Here is a 22165-nt window from a genome sequence, read left to right as displayed (position 1 = left end):
CCGTATGCAATGTATCCTTCACCTAATATAGAAGCCACGAACGCTAACTAATCTACGCATGCGTTTAGGGCAAATTAGTTTTGTTCTAAGGAGAATGGTACCACAAGGAGAGCAAGGGGTTACCTGAAACAAATATATAGCTTTGCGATGTTCTAAGCTAAGTAACGGCGATGAAATGTGTTTTACGTAGAGTACACATGTACCTTTCCCACCCTACCCCCATTAACCCCCACTACTTCCTTGCCTCTAGACCACTTAATTAATTGAAATTAATTAATTAAACAAACATTAACCTTTACACCTTAGCGCCATATCGCCATAGGGCCATGGCGCCATAGCGCCTTAGTTCCTTAGCGGCAGGCAACTCCCATAACCATCCCAATAGTGCACTCTGCACTAAAAAGAGTGTAACTGTAACTCACATGTAAGAACCTGCATGATTTTGCTTGCTAAACAGGTTCTTATATTTTGGGTTTTAAAATGGGAAATTTCTGCCGGCAGGTTGTTTATAAACCACTTGGATCTTACGTGGGGGTTTTTTCTCTACCCATTTCACATATATTATAATGCTGCACCTCTCTCCTCCGCAGACGCTAAAAGGGTTTTTCTTCGGATGGGGAGGATCCGCTGAGTAATGATTCCTAAGAAATTGTTTATTTCTTTATTTTCGATTTGGTTTGTGTGACCACGAGATTCTATCAGTGACGAATCAGTGCAATCAATGTGTAATCGATGAGTGAAAATTTCGTAGTCTACCAATTATTCATCGATCATCGGCAAAAATCAATGGCTAATCAACTGACTAGCCATCGATTGCCCATTGATTACTCGTTAATTTCATTGATGTTATCGATTTGCTACGTCTGGAATAGAACAACACCTGTCTGCCACCACCTCACATAACCCCATACTGGCGCCTTTAATGGCACATAAGGCCTCAAAAGTTGCGTACTCATTTACTGTCGACGAAAGTTACGTAATGATTTAATGCTTCTCCACCAATAAATCTGCTTTAAATTACTGTTAGATTAAACTTCTGGAAAAAATATAAAAACTGGGATGTTAAAAATGCGCTAGTCGGTTAAATGTAACAAGGCGTTGTCTGGAATTTTAAGAAATTATTTAAGCAGCCAACAAGCCTCTTTTAGATTAATGTCGGATTGATAGTCTAGAAAAAATACACAAAAACAATTGTATATCAAAAGACTTTGGATGGAAAGTTACGTAATGATTTTACGCTCTACACGTTTCAAAGATGATTGCTTTCTTGACTCTTGGTTGAGGTGTTTCAACCCTGGTTTTAGTTCGAGTCTGCCGATTTATTTCTGAGAATTGAAATTTGCCAATGATTCAGTTTCAATCCGGTGCCCTCAAAATCTTCCTTTGGCTCAACATCCTCAACCTGATGAACATTTAAACATTTAAACATTCATCTTACAACATATCAGGTCGTGAACAACACAACTGCAGTGTGACACCTCGTGTTGTGGCTCTTATACAACAACAACAACAACAACTAGCTTTACTTTATCTATACAACTCATGGCCCTTATTTTCCCGAGATGACCTTGCTCGCCTAGAGGGTTCTTAGCTGAAACCATCCTGTTCAACTGAGATGTACTCATTAGACCACTATAAATAGCCTTTTCAAGTTAGGGCACAGCGCGAAAATAGCACAACCAACAAGTAGAGAAGAATCAAAGAAGCATGGCGTGGAAGGTGAGTCCGCTCCTCGCATCAAGCCTCTCTCTTTCTTTTTTCTCCGCGCTGTTTTTTCACGCTGCGCCCCTTACATATCGACGCTCTGAGTTCTTTACGTGCGTACTCCTTTGATGCCTCCTCGGCCTCGAGCTTTGGCCTCTTGGCACCCCGACCGGGGGGTACTCCCTTATATGGGCTATATGGGTATGTGCGGTCCCAAAAGGTATGGGTTTTAACCGTTTTGATCAGAAATAGAGCATCGATAATGACCATTTTGGCCTCTAGTAGGATATGGTTTTTGCACTCTAGACCTGAATTATGTATATTTTTAGAAGCTATCCTAACTAATAAAAGTATATAAGCATTGCCTTTAACTTTGGAATGAAGAGGAAACTAATGATAAGGCAGGTCTGAAACAGGGAACTGATTTAAGGGTCAGGAGTAAATAGAGTATCGAACTTTTGGTCAGGGCATAAATAGGGTAGGGAAGATCGCAGATTTTGGTCTTAAATATAAAATAGGGTACGGGCTTTAAGAATTAGAAGCGGGCCGCACATTCCCACCCAATTAGCACTCCTCCCGGCTCCCCCTTTCCGTTCCCTCGGGCTCTGGGCCAAAACCCTGCCGGGCACTCGTAGCATTGTCTACTCCAACTCCTTCAAGCAAAAACGGCAAAGCCACATAACTCTGTTAAAAATAGTATACTGTACAGTTAAATTGTAAGGTACATGGCTCCATTTTGTTACTCACAGCGAAGACTAAATTGTATACGTGGACAGCAAGTGTAGTATTACTGATTTCAATGTGAATGTTTGAAAAGGTTTCTTGCCACACGCCAGTGTTCTGCAATTGTAGATCACCTCAGGCTACTGTGTGGTCTTGTTTGGTAAACGAGAGAAACTAAAATGTTTATTTATATATGTATTGGTAATGGTATGAATGCGAGTTCAATTAAGGATTTACACCACGAGTGATATTTGAAAATTCTCGAAATTGCACAAGCCTTTAGGCGAGTGTAATGCAATTTGAAAGAATTTTCAAATATCACGAGTAGTGTAAATCCATGATTGTTTGAGCTTTCATCGATTACTCATTTATTATATGACTGAGAAAATTGCGAAAGCACGTGCATTAATTTGCACTGCAGTGCAAATTAAGAATTAACGATCAATTGGCCTGCTCTCAGCCAATCACAATGAAGTAATTTTCTCAATCATATAACAAAGTAAAGAATGAGGAACTCTATTACTGATTCTGTTAAATTTCAAACGATATTTTTGGTACAGTGTTATACAAAAACAGATCTGTTTTCCTCCCTCCCCAGTGCACAACAGTCCTTCCGTTCGTTTTCATTTACTGTTGACATGTTTTTCGACCGCAAGCAGAACTTGAAGGAAACTCCTGCTCATAACATGTTTTGTCTACATCATAATGACGCATACGCTAAGCCCCTTACGACCGACAAATGCGAAAAGTTCCCAAATTCACTATCGACAACAAGGTCAATAACCCTGTTATCATTTCTCGTATATTTGTTTTCTTTGTAAATATTCAATTTTATTTCCTCGTGCGATTGCCACTACAATATAAATAGTAACATTCTAAATTCATATACTATTTCCTTTGTAACAAGACCACGAATATGAAAATTCAGATGCCTTCAACATGTGCTTGCGATTTTAACGCGCGAAAGCTAAATTCTAAGATAGACCGGAAAAATGAAAGCAAATGGCGAATTTAAAACATGAGATGCAACAGGGAGTACCCTGCGAGCAATTGGTTTCTCCTTCGCCGAACGAGGGAGAGATCATTCGGCGTAGGAGAAACAAACTGCTCGCAGGCTCAATTTGGCGCTCGTCGGCTCGTCTCGGTCGCTTTTATAAAGTACAATTGGAGTGTTTAACACACTATTATCAAGTTGCGTTCACAAAGAATACATTCACAGCTATTTTTATTTGTGTAACTGCGTGACAGTAACAAGTCCAGAAGCAACTGATCAGGCTATCTCAAGCTTTTTAGTATGGGTGCAAACATTGGAATGTTGTGCTTTGTTGTGAAATTAGCTGTAACATACGTAAACAGTTGGCGCATCGTGGAAGAAAACATAGCTGTCTTTGATGCCTTGCGTTGTTGCGGTTTTTTTTTTGTTAAATTCCATTTTCTGTCTTGACGGGGTGTTGAAGGTGTCGAGTGGAGGAAATCCAGTCCACAAGAAGAGAAATTCTAGTTATTCAGCCATGTTGACCTTGTTACAAGACTAACTAACAACACTTAGTTATAATCGCAATTTTCGTGCCGTTCGTCTCGCAATTTTGTTACGATGTGTGTTATTTTGCGAGAAATTGACAGTGTTACATGAACGTTCTCTTGAACATAGCACAGTAATAGCAGCATGAATACTGAGAAATTGCAATAATTGTTGTCGTTGCTGTTGCAATGTGAGTATGAGTGAAGAGACTGAAACACTGCCTTGCATTCTTCAGCAAGGAATTTTCCTTATCACTTGCGTCGGGGTATTTGCGTGAACGTTTCGGCGTAGAAAAATTCCGTAACTATCATGAAAAGCTGTGCAATCTTTTAATCCCCAGATCAACGAAAACAAGTTACGAACAAAAGATAATGAATGGTTTGTCTTAATGCGTTGGTGTACCTGTCTACTAGTGTCTAGCACATAAGAAAGAAGTTTATTGTCCTTTTAAAGACAGACGTGACATCATTCTTCTAGCCAACCATTCCATTGAGGTTGTTTGCTATTTCGGGTAACAACCAGTCCTTGAGAATTAACTTAGACCACTGGAAGTTCCGTCAGGAAGTTTCGGACCGACTCCAAAAAAACATTCCTCGGTGTACCACTTCGGCGAGGCGTGCCCAACAAGGGCGCGTGCGTGACGCGGTTGACATTACTGCGCAAGAGGTACTTATTATAAAGGAAGTCCGCGGATTAATTTGTCAGTTTGCATTCAGGATACGGAGGTGACCGGTTGTGGAAATGGTGCTTCAAATGTACAGCAAGTTCGTTCGAGTAATTTTGTTGGTAGTTCTGGGACTTTCTCGCTTCACTCTACAGCAGCAGCATCCTGGATACTGTAAGTGAAATATTGAGAATGATTCATTCGTCCTATGTCTCTAATAATACACTCAAGTTTTTGATCAGTGTGAAAATGTTTGGCTGGATTCATTTCGCGTCTAGTAAAACTGCGTTGTTCGCGTAGGATTCTAGGTCACAAGAAGACTTATCCCTGATGCCGTTCACTGTTACAAAACTCCGGCTCTCCGACTGGCAAACATTGGAGTTCAGACATTCAACCAGAAGGAAACATTTTTACTTTTTTACCTTAGTTACAAATTAACACTCTTGACAAGAATAAGTTTCCAAAAAAGGCATCTCTTAGATCATTTGGAGAGGGTGTTACAGGGTAAAATTAAACCCAACCTGCTTATGCTGTGAATTTAAAACGGAAATTCATTTGACAATCACTGATTAAGTATATAAGCCCTGGCCAGGGAGAAAAATCCTTTATCAAAACAAAACTGAGTTAAGTGTTAAGCTCACGCTAAAACAGCTGGAGGGATCCGAATGATCACGTTTTCTACCTTCGATCTCTGATGATAATTGAAAGTGGCTTCTACTGAAAGGATAGCAGTTTTAACTCACTCCCACGTCGACTAACTTAATAAATGAATTCAGGTTTAGTTCCCTTAGGAAAGGAAAATAGCGAGAAAAAAATCTCCTTTCTTTTGCTCTCTGTTTTCCCACCAAAATTTTTTTCGAGACCACGAGGGACACATTAAGTTATCATAACCGACCACGTGGTCAATGAAGGGTTATTTTTCTGTGGCTCCTTCTTCAACCAAATATACGTACTTATTAACTCATAACGATTCCTCTTTTTTCTCTTCCTCGTTCTGTCAACTTTATCTTTTAAGTGATTACCTTTGTTCCAGTAAAATGGTTTTACGTGTTCATGCTCTCAGTCACAGTAGCAAATCCCTTACAAGAAATGATTTTTTGCGGGTAATAAACGACAACTTGGACCTACTGAAGAGCAGCTTTGGTTAAGTGGCCTCTCTGCTAAAATATTGTTATTATCAACATTAATTTCAAATTGAATTCGCAGAATTTTGGCATCCCTTTAAACCTTAGTTTACCTAAAGTACCGTGGAATTTTTGGTGTCGTATTTAATTCTCGGAAATATCTTATTTAGCCGGAGCATTTTTTCCTTCCGTTGTCCAGCCTTCGGTGGACCGTACAGCCATATTCACTTTGTACGTACCCCTTGACCAAACTCAGTCTATGGCTATTTCCACCAAATTCTGAATTTTTTTTTGATGTAACATGCACTGAATCCTCCTGCGGAATGCAAATGTAGCGACAGTAAGAAACATCATGTTTACTTGTCTTTTGCAATACGCCCAGGTAAGAAGTCACTGTGCTCGTCATGTCCGTTGTCATGAATTTCCTAAGAGGTCGGTTAAGTTTAATTGTATTGCCATCTGCTGCACGTCTGCGAAGTCAGTGGATTAAGCGCATTAGTAAAATCGTTTTTTTTTTTTTAAAAAAAAAAAAAATGAGCTCCAACAAAGTTGGCAGCTTTCAAAAAGGGTTACACGGATAAGTGCAGTAATTTTCGCGATTCTGTCGCCCAAACAGCGAATGAAATTGGCCAGAACTCCCTAAACAAACACGATAGTGTGGTAAACCGGTAGATCGTTGGAAACGAAACAGTCTAAAGGGGAACTCATTGATGCTGAGATGTAAACAATTACTTCAAAGTCAAAGTGAAACACAAAATCATTTTTTACCGCACGCAAACATTGTATAAACCTTTCTAAATGGGAGGGGTGGCTTTGTCTTGTTAAAAGTAGAAAGAAATCAATAGGCTTAAAAGTTAGTATGGTAATACGAACATTCTCGTTATTCTTTCCTTTCCTTTACGTCAATCGAGCACATTTTAAACCAAGCAAGTCAGGACGCCATGGCAAATTTTCAAGCTTTGCGGTACGGCGCCAAATTATAAACGGCTGCAACTTATCAAGGTCATTAATACTTGTACATGTAGACGACGTTACGAAATAATGACGTTTGGTCTCACATGAAAAGGTTCTAATTAGCATGATGTTTCAAAATTGTTTTGAATTTCCTGTGTTATTGCCAAATCACCTCATGGCTAAATAAGACTCTTAGACAGAGTGGACAATGTGTGGGATCGTGCCCACCTTGCCGCCCTTTCGTTATCTCATTGCAAATCAGTACTCTGACTCTTTCGAAAAAGCTATTAGTTTTAGCTAATCTTGATCGGTTTCAAATGCTTAGTTATAGTTCTCAAGAGGATTTTTTCGCAAGGCTTTTCCTCTGTCACGATATATTCCTAGAGAAAACGACAGCCGGATGAAATGAACTTGAGCGGGCGGGGCCGGGGGGAGGGGTAACATTTCCTTTACCCCTGCATCGCACGAGCGCGTGTTTCTTTCTTCAGTATGTCAGCATTTGATCTTTGTAAACTAAACTTTATACCACAATTTTATGCTCTCACGGCTGGAAACAGTCACGTTGCTCTATAACAAAAGACTTTTCATTTACAACGAATAAGCACAGTGCCTACGGAGCTTTATTGTATCACGTTTTAAGGCCTCTTAAATTTTAGAGTTATAATCGCTAAACCAGGTGGTAAAACAAATATAGCTGGTGTTAATGCTGAGAGAGCTTAGTTCGATAGATACGCCTGTTGCATGTCCCCGTCACTCAATTGGGGTGTGATTATTAAAAATATAGGAAGTTTCTACAGAAACTGTTAGGCTGCGTCGCCCGGGGGTACTCCCTATATATAATTTCCTATACGGGGATGCTCCGCCCGAAAGGGGCACCTTTTTCAGGCGTCAGGTGTATAAAATGGCAGGGATTTCACAAGTTAAAAGGGTCGTAATTAAAATATTTCGAATAGACGCACCTTAAGGCTGTATCATTTGATTTATAGGGCACTACATAAAAATGACAAGAAGATTCCCTTTCCTTTTCCCTCCTTTTCGGTCAAAACTGGATACAAAAGAGTAAGGGGTTGAACCTCGGGGCGTAGCCTCCCCATATAAAACTTTATAGAATACCCCCCCCCCCCGGCCTCCCGCCTGCGTCGACGGGCGAATGAAACCCGTAACCATTCATCAACTTGAAGTTGATGAAGCAAACTTGACCGGTGTAGAGAGTTTGTCAAGTTGTCGTTTTGAGCGTAAGTTCTTGGTAAGGATTGTGAGTTGCACGTGTGTTTGTGCTATTGGAGGAAGCGTGGCAACTTAAAAGCATGAATGAAAAACGTTTATTGATCCTATCATCACAAATTTAGAGAAATAACCCCATGTGAAAAAGAAAATTGAAACGTCCGGCATAATATATAGATTTAGCCAGACCTAAAAGCGGAGCTCCCATAAAATACTAATCATTTGTTCAACACAAAATAATGCTCTAGAGAAATTATATAATGAGCAAAGAGAGATCCTGAACGCTGTAAGAGGCCGTGCTTTTATATAAATTAACCTGTTTTGGAATTTGTTTAGCTTGTCCTGACAGAAGTAATGATCTTTTGAAAGTTAACAGCCTTTTTAAATGGCTATATTTTGTTCTGTTTTTTTTTTTTTTTTTTTTAAATCCCCGGCTCTTTTACTAAGGGTTAACTAAGCTGCTTTCTTGATTCAGCCATTATTCCAATGTCACATTCTTTAATCAACGTACTATCTAATTCCATAATTGATTTAATCATCTGACTGACTGTGTGAGCGATGCGCCCTAAACAAGACAGTGAAAACATCAGGTCTGTCAACAGGTCTGTCAGCCATGTTCACTGTCTGAAAAAAAATCAGTCAATGCTTTCTATGTCTCAGTGCCGTTTTAATGCAATGTGGATAACGTGAGCATTGTTCGTTTTTAAATTTAAATTATAAAGCTATTCGCAGAAACTCCCTGACTAAATTTGATACATCGTAATTAAATTTGGCTTTGGGCAAGAGACGATGATCAAAGACTCTTGTTTTGGGTTTGATGGATAGGATGTTGTCTGCGTGAGCACATTTTTGAAGGTCCTATGCTTTGATTTTAGTTTTTGGTTTGTTTGTTTATTCGTTTGTGTGTTTGCCTTTTTTTGCTTATAACGTGCATGTATAGATGATAACATCAGAAATACGAAGTCGAGTCACTAGAATTTGTAAAACAACTTGCAAGCCAAGCAGGCCCTTTGTGCCTTAGAGGGCAGCTTTCACCAACGAAACTCTTAATTTACATTACATGCTCCCCTGCTTGTAAGTATCGTGTTAATCAGGAAATATCGACGTGTTAAGGCAGCTATCTATCCTCCAGCTATACAGATACCGAAAACCACAACCCAATCGATGAGAATATAGCTTGGCATCGCGATAAAGAACTCATTTATTCAGTTAGTGACATCCAAAGCCATACATTCATTACCTAATTATCACGACCACAAGTCCTGCCATGATAGTTTTCTGCTAGCCGAGAGCAATATCAAATTTATTTTTAAATAATCAGGAACAAAAACATCATTGCAGTAAACTTCTCAGGACAGTTGATTACTGTCGGGTTATTATTTATAAATTGGACATCCGGTCCCACACAAAAACAGCGGAATGCTTTTGATGAGGAAACTGGATCGGTATCAAAATAGAAAGGATATGTTCAAGGCTGTCTCAGTAGGATCTCACAACATATTTAATTACGATGTTTCAATCTCGAGTCCCCCGTCTTCCTGAAAGTATTTTGACTCTTCCACGTGGTTTACAAGACACGTACACTCTCACTAGGACGTTTTTTCTTATCATGTCAGTGTTCAATTACCTCACTATCTATTTTGTAAAATATAAAACATGACTTAAAATCAGCATACTAGCCTACCAACTTTTTGCCTTTAAGCTCTTCCTTCCATGAAGCGTTCAGATAATGCCCTTCCCGCTGGCACAGTAGCTTTTGAGGTCAAAAGATTATTTGCCAAAAACAAATACTTCAGTGTGCGTACCAAGCTTTTTTTTTTGAGGAACCAACTTTTAAAACAAAAAATTCTCGGGATTCTCTTTTTCTCTCTCTCTCTCTCTCTCTTGCTCAACCTAATTACGGGGCCACATAAGCATTCGCTGGAATTTCTTTTTAATAAGAAGATTGGGTTGGAACCAAAATGGAAATGATAAGACACTAGGAATTGACGTGATTGGATTTCACGAAATTGCGTGGCTTCGAGAACCCTCTTTCACGTGTTCGTGCCGTATTTTTCACGTGTTCTTCTTCTTTTTTTTTTTTTTTTTGAGATTCTCACGAGGAGAATGTCTTGCTTTGTTAACCCGGTGAATGCGAACGCCAGGGTTTGAATAAAGCTCGAACGGAGGACCAATCATTTCAGCCTAAAAGAAAGGAGAGCTGGAGTCTTACCACGTCTTCCGTCTTTCTTTCTTTCTTTCTTTCTTTCTTTCTTTCTTTCTTTCTTTCTTTCTTTCTTTCTTTCTTTCTTTCTTTCTTTCTTTCTTTCTTTCTTTCTTTCTTTCTTTCTTTCTTTCTTTCTTTCTTTCTTTCTTTCTTTTTTACGCATCTTGCATTCCCTGGTGTTTTGTGATTTTGTAACCACGCTTCCTTGGGTTTTTAGGTAATCGCATGGCTTTGAAAAGATATCATCACATCACTGAGATTTCCCGTTTATACCAATCAATAATGAAAATCAATGTTTCTACAAACATACTTTCCCCTGATGTTCAGTCATAAGTGATTCCATCTGGTTAAAGTGTTACTGTTAAGGGTCGTTCTCGTGCTCAGTATTCTGTAAATAATAAATGAACAAATAAATAAATAAACTGATAGGAATTTGCAGTGTACATCCAACGGAGAGACCCTTCGTCCACTGTTTTCAGATCGAATTGTAGGAATTTAGGAGGAAAAGCGAAGAACCTGGAGAACCCGGAGAAAAAGCCTCGGAGCAAGGCGAGAAGCAACAGCAACAAACATGAAACGGAAATAGCATTATCTACGAGCTGGTTTAACAAAAGGCGAAATGAATAACCAAGCTCTAAAAACAGATTTGAAAACTTCAGATATGTGGGTATGTGTGAGAACAGACTAGACGGCCCCAAAACAATCTGGCCACGGTTCAATTCGACTCTAAACAATGGCCTTTCATGCATTTCATACAGCAGTTATCTGAGATGTGTTTTATGGGCTGCTTCGTCGAGTTCCTGTCAATGACCCGTTCTTCGGCTGCAATGTTTTCCCCGACCATCAAGTCCTACGCTATTCTATAAATAGGCAAAATCCAATTTAAAAGATTACAAATGTCTTGAACAAAGACTTATGACATCTTTCCATAATAAGTGTAACACGATATACAACTCTCACGATACCAGGCTAAAAATAGTTATCTTTTACGTAAAGTCCAAATCAGCCCGCGGTCGCCTAAACTTTCCAAACTCCTCTTCTATTCTTGATATTTTCTTTCCGAACTACGTGTGACAATTCTGAAACATATTTTGGACGTTAGTCATAAAGCAAAGATAAAGATATATTTCTCGAATGTAAGAGAAAGATAGTTTTTATCAGAACCTTTTTTCCGCGCGTATTGACACTTTTTGTTATGTTCTTTAAGATTCTTTAACATGAATTTTCCAAGGCCAGTGATCTACTACTTCAGTCACATTTTCAAGGGTATACCGCACTTCAAAGCCAAAAGCGTTGCCAAAAAACGATTGGATAACGTCGAAAAATTCCCACTCCATGTGTTTTTCTCCAGGAGATTTTGTTGGTTCAACAGGTTCAAGGAACCAATACAACTCTTTAGGTCAACTTAGCTGGCCTGAGGATATATTGATGATAGCTGAACATGACGTTTGAGTTCTTTGTTTAAACTGGTTCGGCTGAACTTTATCCTTTATTCACGTTACGGAAGCCACGCAGCACGATGCCTAAAAATTTTATCTAAATTTAACTGAATTGTTTCGACTCAGTTTAAACGTTTTTTCCTTTATTCACGTTACGGAAGCCACGTAAGAAAGCTTAAAATAGCCCTTCTAACGTGTTTACGTCAAGTCAATAGATCTAGCACCCACATAACTACACTTTAGATAAGAGCATGCCGGCTCCACACACGAAGGTGAAATAAAGAAACGTTAATTGTGTTCGGCGACTTTTGACTGTCTGAAACGGGTTAACTATAAAGAGGAATTAAATAACACGCCATTAATTTCACGAGCTACTCCGTCATCAATAATTACGTTGTAAATGGCCTCTCGCCCTCCACCGGCTTCTTCTGCAAATTATGTTCATTCCTGTACCCTGCAATCACGAAACTTTACGACGCCCGTTGCTGCCTTCCTGCGGGATAATTTTTTTTGTGAAAGCATACCATAATGATTTCCTTCAAAGGCAATAAGAGTCAATCGTTTCAGTTGCAATCAAGCCTACCATAGATTTTCTTTCTGGACAATTTGACTTATTGCCTTTTTCGGTTGCTAAATATATCTGATTGATAGATAAGTGTTTCTTTCCCTATTAAAGACCAATCAGTTTGACAATGATGAGATCGAAGGCGAAAAGTCAAAAGTACTTTGTGAGCTTGTTCACGAAACAGTGAAGAATTCTCCGTCTGATATGCAAAGCAAGAGAGAGAGTCTGTTTCTCTCGCACTTTAACGATATCAACGCCATGAAAAAAATGTTCTGCGGTATTCAGCATTCTTAACACAGCCTAACGAAGTATCTGTCATCCCCACGTAACGTAATTACCACATTGCTACAAGTGAATACCTTCACGTCAGGTCAGCTTGATGTTCTCACAGTGGAAAACGGCAACATAGTTAACTTTCCAAGTTCAGCATTCCTTTCCGCACGTGTAATAATTGAAGTGGTATGACACTGGAAAGCGGCTCTGTTTACTGTAGTGCTGATTGCATATCTGACAAGTTAGGTCTGATTGTGCTCTAATGAGATGAGGACTTTGCGTAAAATTGCCCCGACTCAAAACAAACAAACCTATGCATGATAAAATCCAAAACATTGTTCATCTGTTTTATGCTTTTTGTTTTTCTTTTTTCAATTGCTACAAAGACGCAATCATATTTTACTTGCTCAAGGTAATTGAGTTACACTACCTTAAACGATTTAACAGCTAAAAAGTAAATATGAAAAATATGTCCAAACTTACAATCCAATTGTGGGTTTCATAATCGCAGTTATGTCAAGATTAACGGGAATATTCAAGTTTTCAAATTTGACACCCATCTGAAATTTTTTAAAAAATCATACGAATTTTCTCTGAATTTAGTTTGTTTGCCCTCAGGTGAGGAGGGCAGAGGCTGTTGTTTATGTGATGATGGAAAAGGATAAGATTTTACATGGAAAATTAAACAGTCTGTGATAAAATCTGATGTTTAAAGGCGGAAAATAAGAAACAGCTTGTGTTGTCTCGCGGCGACCCAGTGAGAGCATTTGCTACAGACGAAATGTTCCAGAATAACTTGACTATCTATAGTGATGCATCAGTGAACATCTGAAACATATTTGAAGTGGCCACTTAGGTTTTCACCCAGTCGAACGTGCCGAAAAGAATGCTACATTAGCTTATATTTGCAGACAGCGGTGTATTACGTTTCGTCTCGCGCCCTGAGAAACGCTATTTAATGCGTAGTCCAAGTCCGTAACAATCAATTCACTCTTTGCTCCGCGAAGCAGGCTAGCTGACTTATTTGAAGCAAGAAGATGAAGTCTGTTGTGACCATGTTGTTACTGGTTAGCTTGGGTTCAACTGCTGCAGAAACTAAAGGATTTAGTAAGTCTAACGCCGCGATTTAATGTTATTTCAGTAATTTAAGAGTCTGCTTACTGCCTATAGATCTCGATCCCTAGATGAAACGAACGAAACGACGATATTTGGTCTAACTGCACTTCGAGTCCTACACCGCCCATAAGCTTTGGCCATTCAAAACTGATTTCAAGAGCTTAATTTCATGTTTCTTTTTGTTTTTATTTTAAGTTTTTCTTCTTAAAACGTTTCGTGCGTGTTTTTGCGAGGGGCTTATGCCTGGTGTCAAGTGAGATATTCCGTCTCTTGATGAGATTTGTTATTTGCTGTCCTTTTTAGTACAAATCTTGCATTTGGCATCACTATAAAAAGATCTTACTAGGGGGCTTGGCTTTCCGCTTATTTTGAGTTTGTACAAGTGAAATAAACATAGGTATTAATTTCTAAAGTAACTGTTAGGCTTCGTTGACTGGCGAGTGAAACACTTAGGAACTCACAAAGTTATCAACGGTAAATTAACTGAACTAACACGCGTACGAAACTAACTTTTCGAGCGTTGTCCACCGTCAGAGCAAAGAATTCAACTAACTGTACGATACAAGGCTAAGAACGTAGAAAAGTTGCGATCCTCACTACATGTTTCTGCTGTTCAGTCTGCTATGGTAGTTACTTGAAACTGTAGAAAAAAGAATTTGGGAGAAAAATATCCACACAACTCGATGAATTAACTTAAAATAATTTCCAAAAGATGCCATCGCTCGAATTCAATACACAAAAATGCCAAATATAACACATTGTACATACCCATAGTCAACATCCTGCTGTTTACGCCGCATGAACAAAACCCTCATGGCAAAATTTAGGAATCTGTGTGCATCCTGTTACAAGTCAAATTACTTACAGCTTTGGATTACCTCTGATATCCAGCGCATCGGCTTAAACGGTGCACGAAAAGCGTTGGGGAAATGGAGGGGTACTTCCGTTTTAGCTGTTTTGGTCGGTGACACACATCGAAAAAGTAACGAAAATCCGCCGCAGTCATTTACCTTTCTCGGTTGTGGCATAACTTGGGTGAAGTCCGCTTTGACGCTAGATAGTTTTATGGGACAGAAACATTTTCCGGATAAAATTGTAGTTGAAACTGATTCATCTCTCGATCCGCTTTTTTTTTTTTAAAGGTTAGGGCTGACGTCCTTCATCAGCCTCTTTGTAAGGATAATTTATCTAATAAAACTGGCGTCAAGTTAATCATATAAAACTGGCATTTATTGAAAAAAAAAATAGTGGTATTTTTTCAAAATGATTGTTCATATATAATGCTCACAACACTAGGAGCTAACTAAAAACCTACCTAAACGCTACTTCACAATGTTTGCAACAGTTACGTAATCATTCTTTTCGCTCTTGCTCCTGAAACATATCTTTTGTTTTGCCTCGAGGCAAACAAAAAACTTAACAATTTCAAACATTTGAAATTGATACTTTCGTTCAAAGTTCTTCATTCACACGGTAGGTAACACGAGACGGTGGTCCACTCGACCAGGTCAGGAGTTTGTTGGCGGGTTTCCTTTCTTGTGTATTTCATTGCAGATGTTACATTAGAACTGTTTGTAAATTCTGTTCGAAAAAGGCCGAATTCCTACATAAGTAGAAAGACTGCAGTTGTGGATTCGCAGTTTGTTTGACGGGAAGGGACTAAAAGATCTGAATGTTCGTTTATCTCTACATTTGTCAGGGGAAATTTCTGACTTTTGACTGGAAAATTCTCTTAAATTTTCCAACGTCGTTCTGGGCACCATTAAGAGGATTATTCTGTTCTTTGAGGCTGGCAAAAATCAACTTTTCTTATGGTAGTTCTAGCAACAGTCCTAAATTGTTGCCTTGTAAATAATCTGCTTTAGCAAAGTATACTGTCTAATTTTGGCCACGGGTCAAATACTCCTTAAGACCAATTGCTTTTTCCTTTTAAGTTGGAATTTCCCGGCATTACCGTCTGGCTTTGTAAAACATTTTTGGGATACTTGTTTCCTTTGACCCTTAAAAATTTCTCAATTTCTCCATTGTTCCCTAAACTTTTTCGCTAAAGTTCCCTTCAAAAGTACAGAAATAAAACTAAGAAATGTTTCCTTTAAAATAAATGATTACGTTCTCTTGTTCTTCAAAACCCTGGGATGGCAAAATGCCAAGCCTGAGTTTCTGTTGTTAAGTAATGCTCCTTTTCCCAACAGTCTTTGAAAACGGCGAGTATTCTTACAAGATCGTGCTCTCCAGCGATGACAGCCGAACGTGGTACGAAGCCGAGGAGATCTGCCGAGAGCACGAAGGTGGGCATTTGGCGAGTATTGCCGACGAAGACGAAAACAAGTATTTGAACGACAAGATTCAGCTCGTTAGCAGCTCGCCAAGCAAACCAGAACACCTTTGGCTCGGGGCAAAAGACGATCAATATTTCGGACGTGTTTACCAATGGGCGGATGGGAAAACGTTTCGGTTAGTAACTTTTAATTAAGTTCAAGGACGAAGGAGTTACTCATAGCGTGACGTTTCCACTAAGTGAGTTTACTTAGCTGGTAGACGTTTTTAAGGTAGCTTTTATCCTTTTTGGCAAAGCAATCATGTGGGAACAAAAACCTATACTGCTATGTTACCTCTCCAGAAGACGCAAACTTTACTGCGCTGAATTTCTACGGACTGAAATAAAACTCTCGTAGTTCAAAATACTGCTTTTCGGATGCACTCTTTCCAGACCTTGCCAGTTTCAATCGGCTAAATGGTTCTTGAATATTCCCACCAAATTTAGATTTAAATGTTTAAATAGCACGTCTCTTACAACCACACCGAAGATACAATTTCAAGCTTGAAAAGTAAAGACTTACAATCACTGATTCCGTTCCAGTCTATAACATCATTTTCACGTTTCTCGTTCATGGCAGGTACAACTCTGCATTCTGGGCACCTGGTGAATCCCGCACAGACCATTATGATGAATATGAAATCTGTATTGCACTTAAGTCCACTGGGGACCTCGCTGATTGGACTGAAGCAGACTGTTATGAACCAAAAGGTTACATCTGTAAAATTGAAGGTATGATTAGTAATACCTTGTGTTACTTAAGGACGGTGCCTACTTTTGTTAGTGCGCACACATTCTGCGCATCACGCAAGGCATGGTTTAAGCGCCACGCGCGCGCTGGGTTGACATGACGCAATCAACTACGCTACCAAGTACGCGACTAAATTGAAAGCAAAATTTTCCTACTGTGACCAAATCAAGTTTAATGAACATGTACTTAAACCAGGAACACCAGAACAGCAGCATATCGCTAACCACTAACTGTTAATGTCTTCCAGCTGAAAAACTAGCTGTTGTCTGCCGAAAATTATATTGAAATTCAACTGTTAACATGTACCTGCAGATGGCGTAGTGCACGCGCAAAACAAGTGCGAGATACGCAAATGTTTTACTTACTGGGCGGTGACAGGAAAAAATGTAACAGGCACCGTAAAAATTTTAAAAAAGGATCAATAACTTTAAAAAACGCGTGATTAACCCTATATTTTATGTTATGAAATGGAAGTAGCAAGCCTATTCAGCAGGTGATTAGTTTCTGGTTGTGAGCAAAAGATATTTAGACTGTATATTAGCTGAAACAGAGGAAGGCTGTCAGAGACGCTCAAAGTACTGTTGCAACGATTTTGTTATCAAAAACATACCAAAAATGGTTTTTATGTTACCATTTACCATGTAGTTTTCAGATCTTTATAAATGTGTTTACTTTTCTGTATGTAAAGGCGAATTCTAAAGAAAGCTGTGAAAAAATATCCTCTCCTTCTATTTTCAGAAAAATGCTGATGTCAGCATTTTTTTGAGACTCGAGGCTAATTATCTCGATAAAAAGCGTGGCTACCCTCTTTTTTCTTTGTGGATACGGATAGCCCTTGCAAAGATCTACTTTTTCCGCAAGGTCCAAACCTGGCGCAAAAACCTTTGTATTTAGTAGGCATCGTCCTTAACATTGCATTTCCATCTCCTTACTTTTTGATCCAGTCAAATGTGTTAATGTCTTACAGTAAGCACTTTTTGCCGCCAGATAACACAACGATAATGATTCTTATTACGGAGTTTTAGTCGACACGGGGGTTATAATGTTTTTTTGTGTGAGTGAAAAAGCGCTTCTGTCGAGGCTTGTAAGGTGTAAAATATGTGGGTTGTATCCCAAACAATTTTCAGAGTGTAGAAAAAACTAGTTTTCCGTGTTACGCAGTAAAAAATATGACGTTTTCACTGTTTCTCGTTGCCTCAGTATTCAACAACAGTCATGATGTAAGGGGGACAGAATAAGTTCTTCGCTCTATCTGATTTGTCCGTCCTGAAGTCGAAATGGCAAATCTCCCTATAGTGAGTCCAATACACTGATTTCAAAGGTAGTTTTGAGAACTTTGTTTAATTAAGAGGGTTAAAAAATGTCGAAAGTTCCTGAGAATTAACTAATTCTTTTAATTTGTGTGCTTGACGCAGGTGTCCCAAGGAGACTGGTGGAGCCCAAGAGATTTGGCTATGGTAAGTAAGGACTAAAAGTGGTAGGTTACATCACAGCGTTCAAGTCAGGCCATGCTAGGCATGTTAGGTTCCTCAATGTCGCCCTCGTCTTACTCGGCAACACAACTAAATAGTCAATGGCGTTTTTCATGCATTATAAGATCACTTCTACTTGAAGTTTATCAACCAACAGAATCAAGTGGGGCCAATATTAAGCTATTAATTAGACGTACGTGTAAATTCTATATATGATCATTTTGAAAGTTAACATCGAATGGCGTTCCCCTGACCCCTTAATTCAACTTCTGATCGTCCGTCTTATCTGAACAAACCGTCCGAGAATTTCTAATGTTCACTGTTTACCTAATTCCAGAGTTTGACCGTGGCACCTTCATATACAAGTTCTTTTTCCTGAGTTACGAGATGCTCACCTGGCCGGAAGCCGAAATCTACTGTCGTGATGCAGAGGGCGGTCACCTGGCCAGCGTGCGAGACTTACGAGAGAACAAATACATAGAATCGAAGCTGCGAATGCTCAGATATTACTTTGGATATCCCAAATGGTGGATAGGAGCTTCGGACCTCTATACTGAAGGAAACTTCAGTTGGACCGATGGCAAACCCTTCACATATCAGCGCTGGGTTCAGGGGGAGCCCTCAGGCCATCACAGGGGCAACAAGGAGGACTGTGCTGTTATAACCGCTGACCCGCACTGGGGGCGATGGAAGGATGATTATTGTTTACACCATCTCCCTTTCATTTGCAAAATCAGAGGTAAATAAAAGTAAATATTTAGAGTTCTTATATTCTGCCTTATGAACTCCGGCCTACGGTTAGATTGTGGAATCTCTTTTTGGATACTCACACAGAGAGAATGAGCTTACTAGGCACTTGTATGTAGAAGGAGTTATTGGCAGGTGATTATGGTTTGCCTTTTGTGAACTGTTGTGATCTATTCTCAAATATTCACGTATTTCTATCATCTTGCATCAGAAATGTGCCATTAAAGAAAGAGAACTGGCATCACTTGTTTCTTCTTGACCCCATAACATTTTCGCTTCATTTACATAAGTTTGGACGTACCAAAACTGCAACATCTTGTACACAGTCAAAACGTTCGATCGGTTGGACCCAAGACGTTCCTTTCACTGATAAGAGGTAGGCTTTGTGCTTCCCTGATTCTTATAGCTAACATATGTTTTAATGTTTTTCATTGTTTAGTTTGCAACCAGCGAGCCGATATTGGTTTCGCCATTGACGCATCTACAAGCGTCAGAGGAAGTGGCTTTAGAAAATCCAAGGATTTCATCAAATTCGTTCTGCAGCGGTTCAAAATCTCTGAGCTTGGCATTCACGTGGGTTTGATCCGCTTCTCCACTACTGCCAGAGTGATATTCAATTTCGAAGAATACTACACGAACGGGGACATAAATGCAGCCGTTGACAACATGAGGTACGTCAAAGGAGGCACATACACCGACCGGGCCCTGAGACTGGCGAGGACCAAATTATTTCTCGAGAAACCACTGGGCAGTTCCCGTCCCTTAATTCCCAAATTCTTGGTTGTGATGACAGATGGCATTTCAAAGAATACTAGAATTACAGCTATGGAAGCTAAGGTGCTAAAGGAAAGAGGCGTTCATATTATAGTAGTGGGTGTTGGTCGCAATCTGGCGAGAAAGGAGTTGATAAATATTGCGTCATCTCCCCAAGACGTCATCACTGCCACTTCGTTCAGAGCTCTGAAGAAAATCGTGGTTGTAGCGAAGGAAAAAGTTTGCGGAGGTAAGTTTCAGTCATCTAAAAAGGGCAAGGCGCGATACGAAACTTAGCCAAGGAAAGGGTATTGAGGAAATGTTCTGGATTTTAACTGAGAAGGTTTCAGAAACTTCTGACTACCAGTTAAAAAGACTAGCTGAATATTGTGCAGTTTTTCTTTTTTATAATTTTCAGGTCAGAACTACAGAACAGTATTTCATTTTGGACCTCGTGATAGATATAGTTATCGAAGTACCGTTCTCAAACCATTAATACTTTATGAAGTTTAAGATAGAGGAAATCCTAACCGGGACGATATTTGGATATCTGATCTAAATTGGAAAAGATTTTACAATCCTATTTTTCCGTTTTCTCCTTAGTTTCAGTTTCGATGAGGAAGATATATGAAATACTCAAGACTGTGTTTCACCACATTTCCGAACACTGTTTATCGTATTTTCAACTCTCTTCTCGGTGTTCGATAAAGTGGTAAAACTCTGGCTCTCGTTTTTGATATATTACTTCACGTTTCTCCGAATTATCACACGAAATTATCTCATTTAACCAGCTAAATAAACCTGACTCTATTTTTTCCCTATTGGTGTTTCAGGATTGTGATAAACAGCAGAAAATAGGTGAGCGAAGGATTACAACGGTGCCCGCCAAACTAAAGAACAACAGAAAACACGGCAATATGCAGGAATGCTAAAAGATGGGAATTCCCGAACATTTATGGAAGTCTCACGTGGACAGCAGAAGTTCCTGAGCATTTTCGGAGGCCATCGAGCCCATCGATATTTGTGTGAGACAATTTAACTGGAGATGAGATAACTTATTTTAAAAACGGGGACTTAATGGACAGAAAAAAGTAAAGATTAATCTGCTTCCACACTCGTAACCAAACCATGAGTACTGATGTGTTGTTTTAACTCTAAACAAAACCCTCGTATGTGACCATTCGAATGAAAGTGATCTTGAGGGCAGTAATTTAATGTAATACCGTTTGTTGCGATGTTGAAAATGTTTCCAATTTCTAAGTAGTGTGCTATATAAAGGGGTTCTAAGTTTTAAGATCTGGATGAATCCCTCACTTGCTCACTCACTCAATCTTCTTTGTGTCCTTGAGCACATAAAGCCATGGAGAGATCAAAAACTGTGAGTAAGAAAACAACATTTAAGGATGAGTGAATTTAGAGAGACAATCATATAAGAATATTAGATCTCATTATTACCGAGGAAATGAAAACGAAAAACGTTATGCTTTTGTAGAAATATAGTGTATACACATATCAGATGAAGCAATGCTCTTGAGTTATTTTTTCGAGAGAGTGGACTATTTGATCACGTATCCCTTCTTAGAATTGTTAAAATAATTTATGATATGACTGAGGAAATTACTTCATTGTGATTGGCTGAGAGGAGGCCAATTTATCGTTAATTCTTAATTTGCACTGCAGTGCAAATTAATGCGCGCGCGTTTGCAATTTTCCCAGCCATATAATAAATGAGTAATCGTATCAAAGCTCGAGCAATTCAAGATTTACACTACTTGTGATATTTGAAAATCCTTTCAAATTGCACTCGCCTTAAGGCTCGTGCAATTTTGAGAGAATTTTCAAAATATCACTAGTAGTGTAAATCCTTAATTGCACTCGCATTCACGCGATTACCTATACAAATCTGTCTGTGTTGTGATTATATCTTAATAACTTGAACAAACCACTGCGTTACATGTAAGCAGATGATCACAACATTGAAGACCCTGTTGGAAATGAAAAAGGAGGCATGCGTGTGATAGAAATATATGATGCGATGAACCTCAAAAATAAAACGTTTTCGAACAGGAGACCTTGAAAGAAAATGTACGGACCTGAAGAAGGACTAGACACTTGTCCATGATAATAACAACGAGTGAGGTGATGCTATATAAATAATCTACTCAACTGTAACTTAATAAATAAATGTATATGTAAATATCTATGTGACGTTCAAATAAATAATGTGTGCATGCACCAGAAATTACATAATTTTGCTGATTTTGTGACAGTCCTTGCACTAGACTGACTTGTTCCAGTTCCCGAGGTACATGATATTGATTGCGCAGACCCCAGTTACTCACATCGCATCGGATAGCAAATAGGATGATTTAAAAATTTTACTACAGGATAGTTGCTGCATAGCAAGTGAGCGCTGCAACGAAATCTCAGAATGAACAAAATGCCATTTGGTAGTAGGCGGTCGGGGTGACGGGATTAATTGTCACAGCGCCGGACTTTAAGTCAGTAATAATTAAAACTATTAAAATCAATTTGAAAATTACTCCCAACGACCGGCTGTCACCCTCCGTAGAGTTCCCGGCCCCCAATCCCACCTCCTGTCACGGAACAA

At 39.1% G+C, this 22165-nt stretch overlaps 1 protein-coding gene across 2 annotated transcripts; it reads left to right on the top strand.

The window, feature by feature from the left end:
• The first annotated feature begins 4284 nt into the window (after positions 1-4284).
• LOC145483481 (macrophage mannose receptor 1-like) lies at positions 4285-22164 on the top strand. 2 transcript variants are annotated; one of them, XM_081461985.1, is made up of 7 exons: positions 4285-4787; positions 15707-15968; positions 16412-16563; positions 17998-18039; positions 18392-18793; positions 19241-19804; positions 20388-22164. In XM_081461985.1, exons 1-7 carry the CDS (start codon positions 4691-4693, stop codon positions 20393-20395), a joined length of 1527 nt encoding a protein of 508 aa, XP_081318111.1. In that variant the 5' UTR covers positions 4285-4690; the 3' UTR covers positions 20396-22164. The 2 variants fall into 2 exon arrangements, with proteins under 2 accessions (XP_081318111.1, XP_081318112.1); XM_081461986.1 differs by having other exon boundaries at positions 4698-13505.
• The last annotated feature ends 1 nt before the right edge of the window (position 22165 follows it).

Source organism: Orbicella franksi, chromosome 4 (genome assembly GCF_964199315.1).
Source record: "Orbicella franksi chromosome 4, jaOrbFran1.1, whole genome shotgun sequence".
Classification (NCBI taxonomy): domain Eukaryota; kingdom Metazoa; phylum Cnidaria; class Anthozoa; order Scleractinia; family Merulinidae; genus Orbicella; species Orbicella franksi.
The sequence above is the reverse complement of the archived record's forward strand: the minus strand, read 5'-3'. Positions and strand labels throughout refer to the sequence as shown.

Excerpts from the sequence above, each read along its gene's own strand:
- LOC145483481 (XM_081461985.1), top strand. The coding sequence starts at position 4,691 with ATGGTGCTTCAAATGTACAGCAAGTTCGTTCGAGTAATTTTGTTGGTA. Across the intron at positions 4,788-15,706 it reads GCAGCAGCATCCTGGATACT|TCTTTGAAAACGGCGAGTAT; the intron begins GTAAGTGAAATA and ends TTTTCCCAACAG. Across the intron at positions 15,969-16,411 it reads GCGGATGGGAAAACGTTTCG|GTACAACTCTGCATTCTGGG; the intron begins GTTAGTAACTTT and ends CGTTCATGGCAG.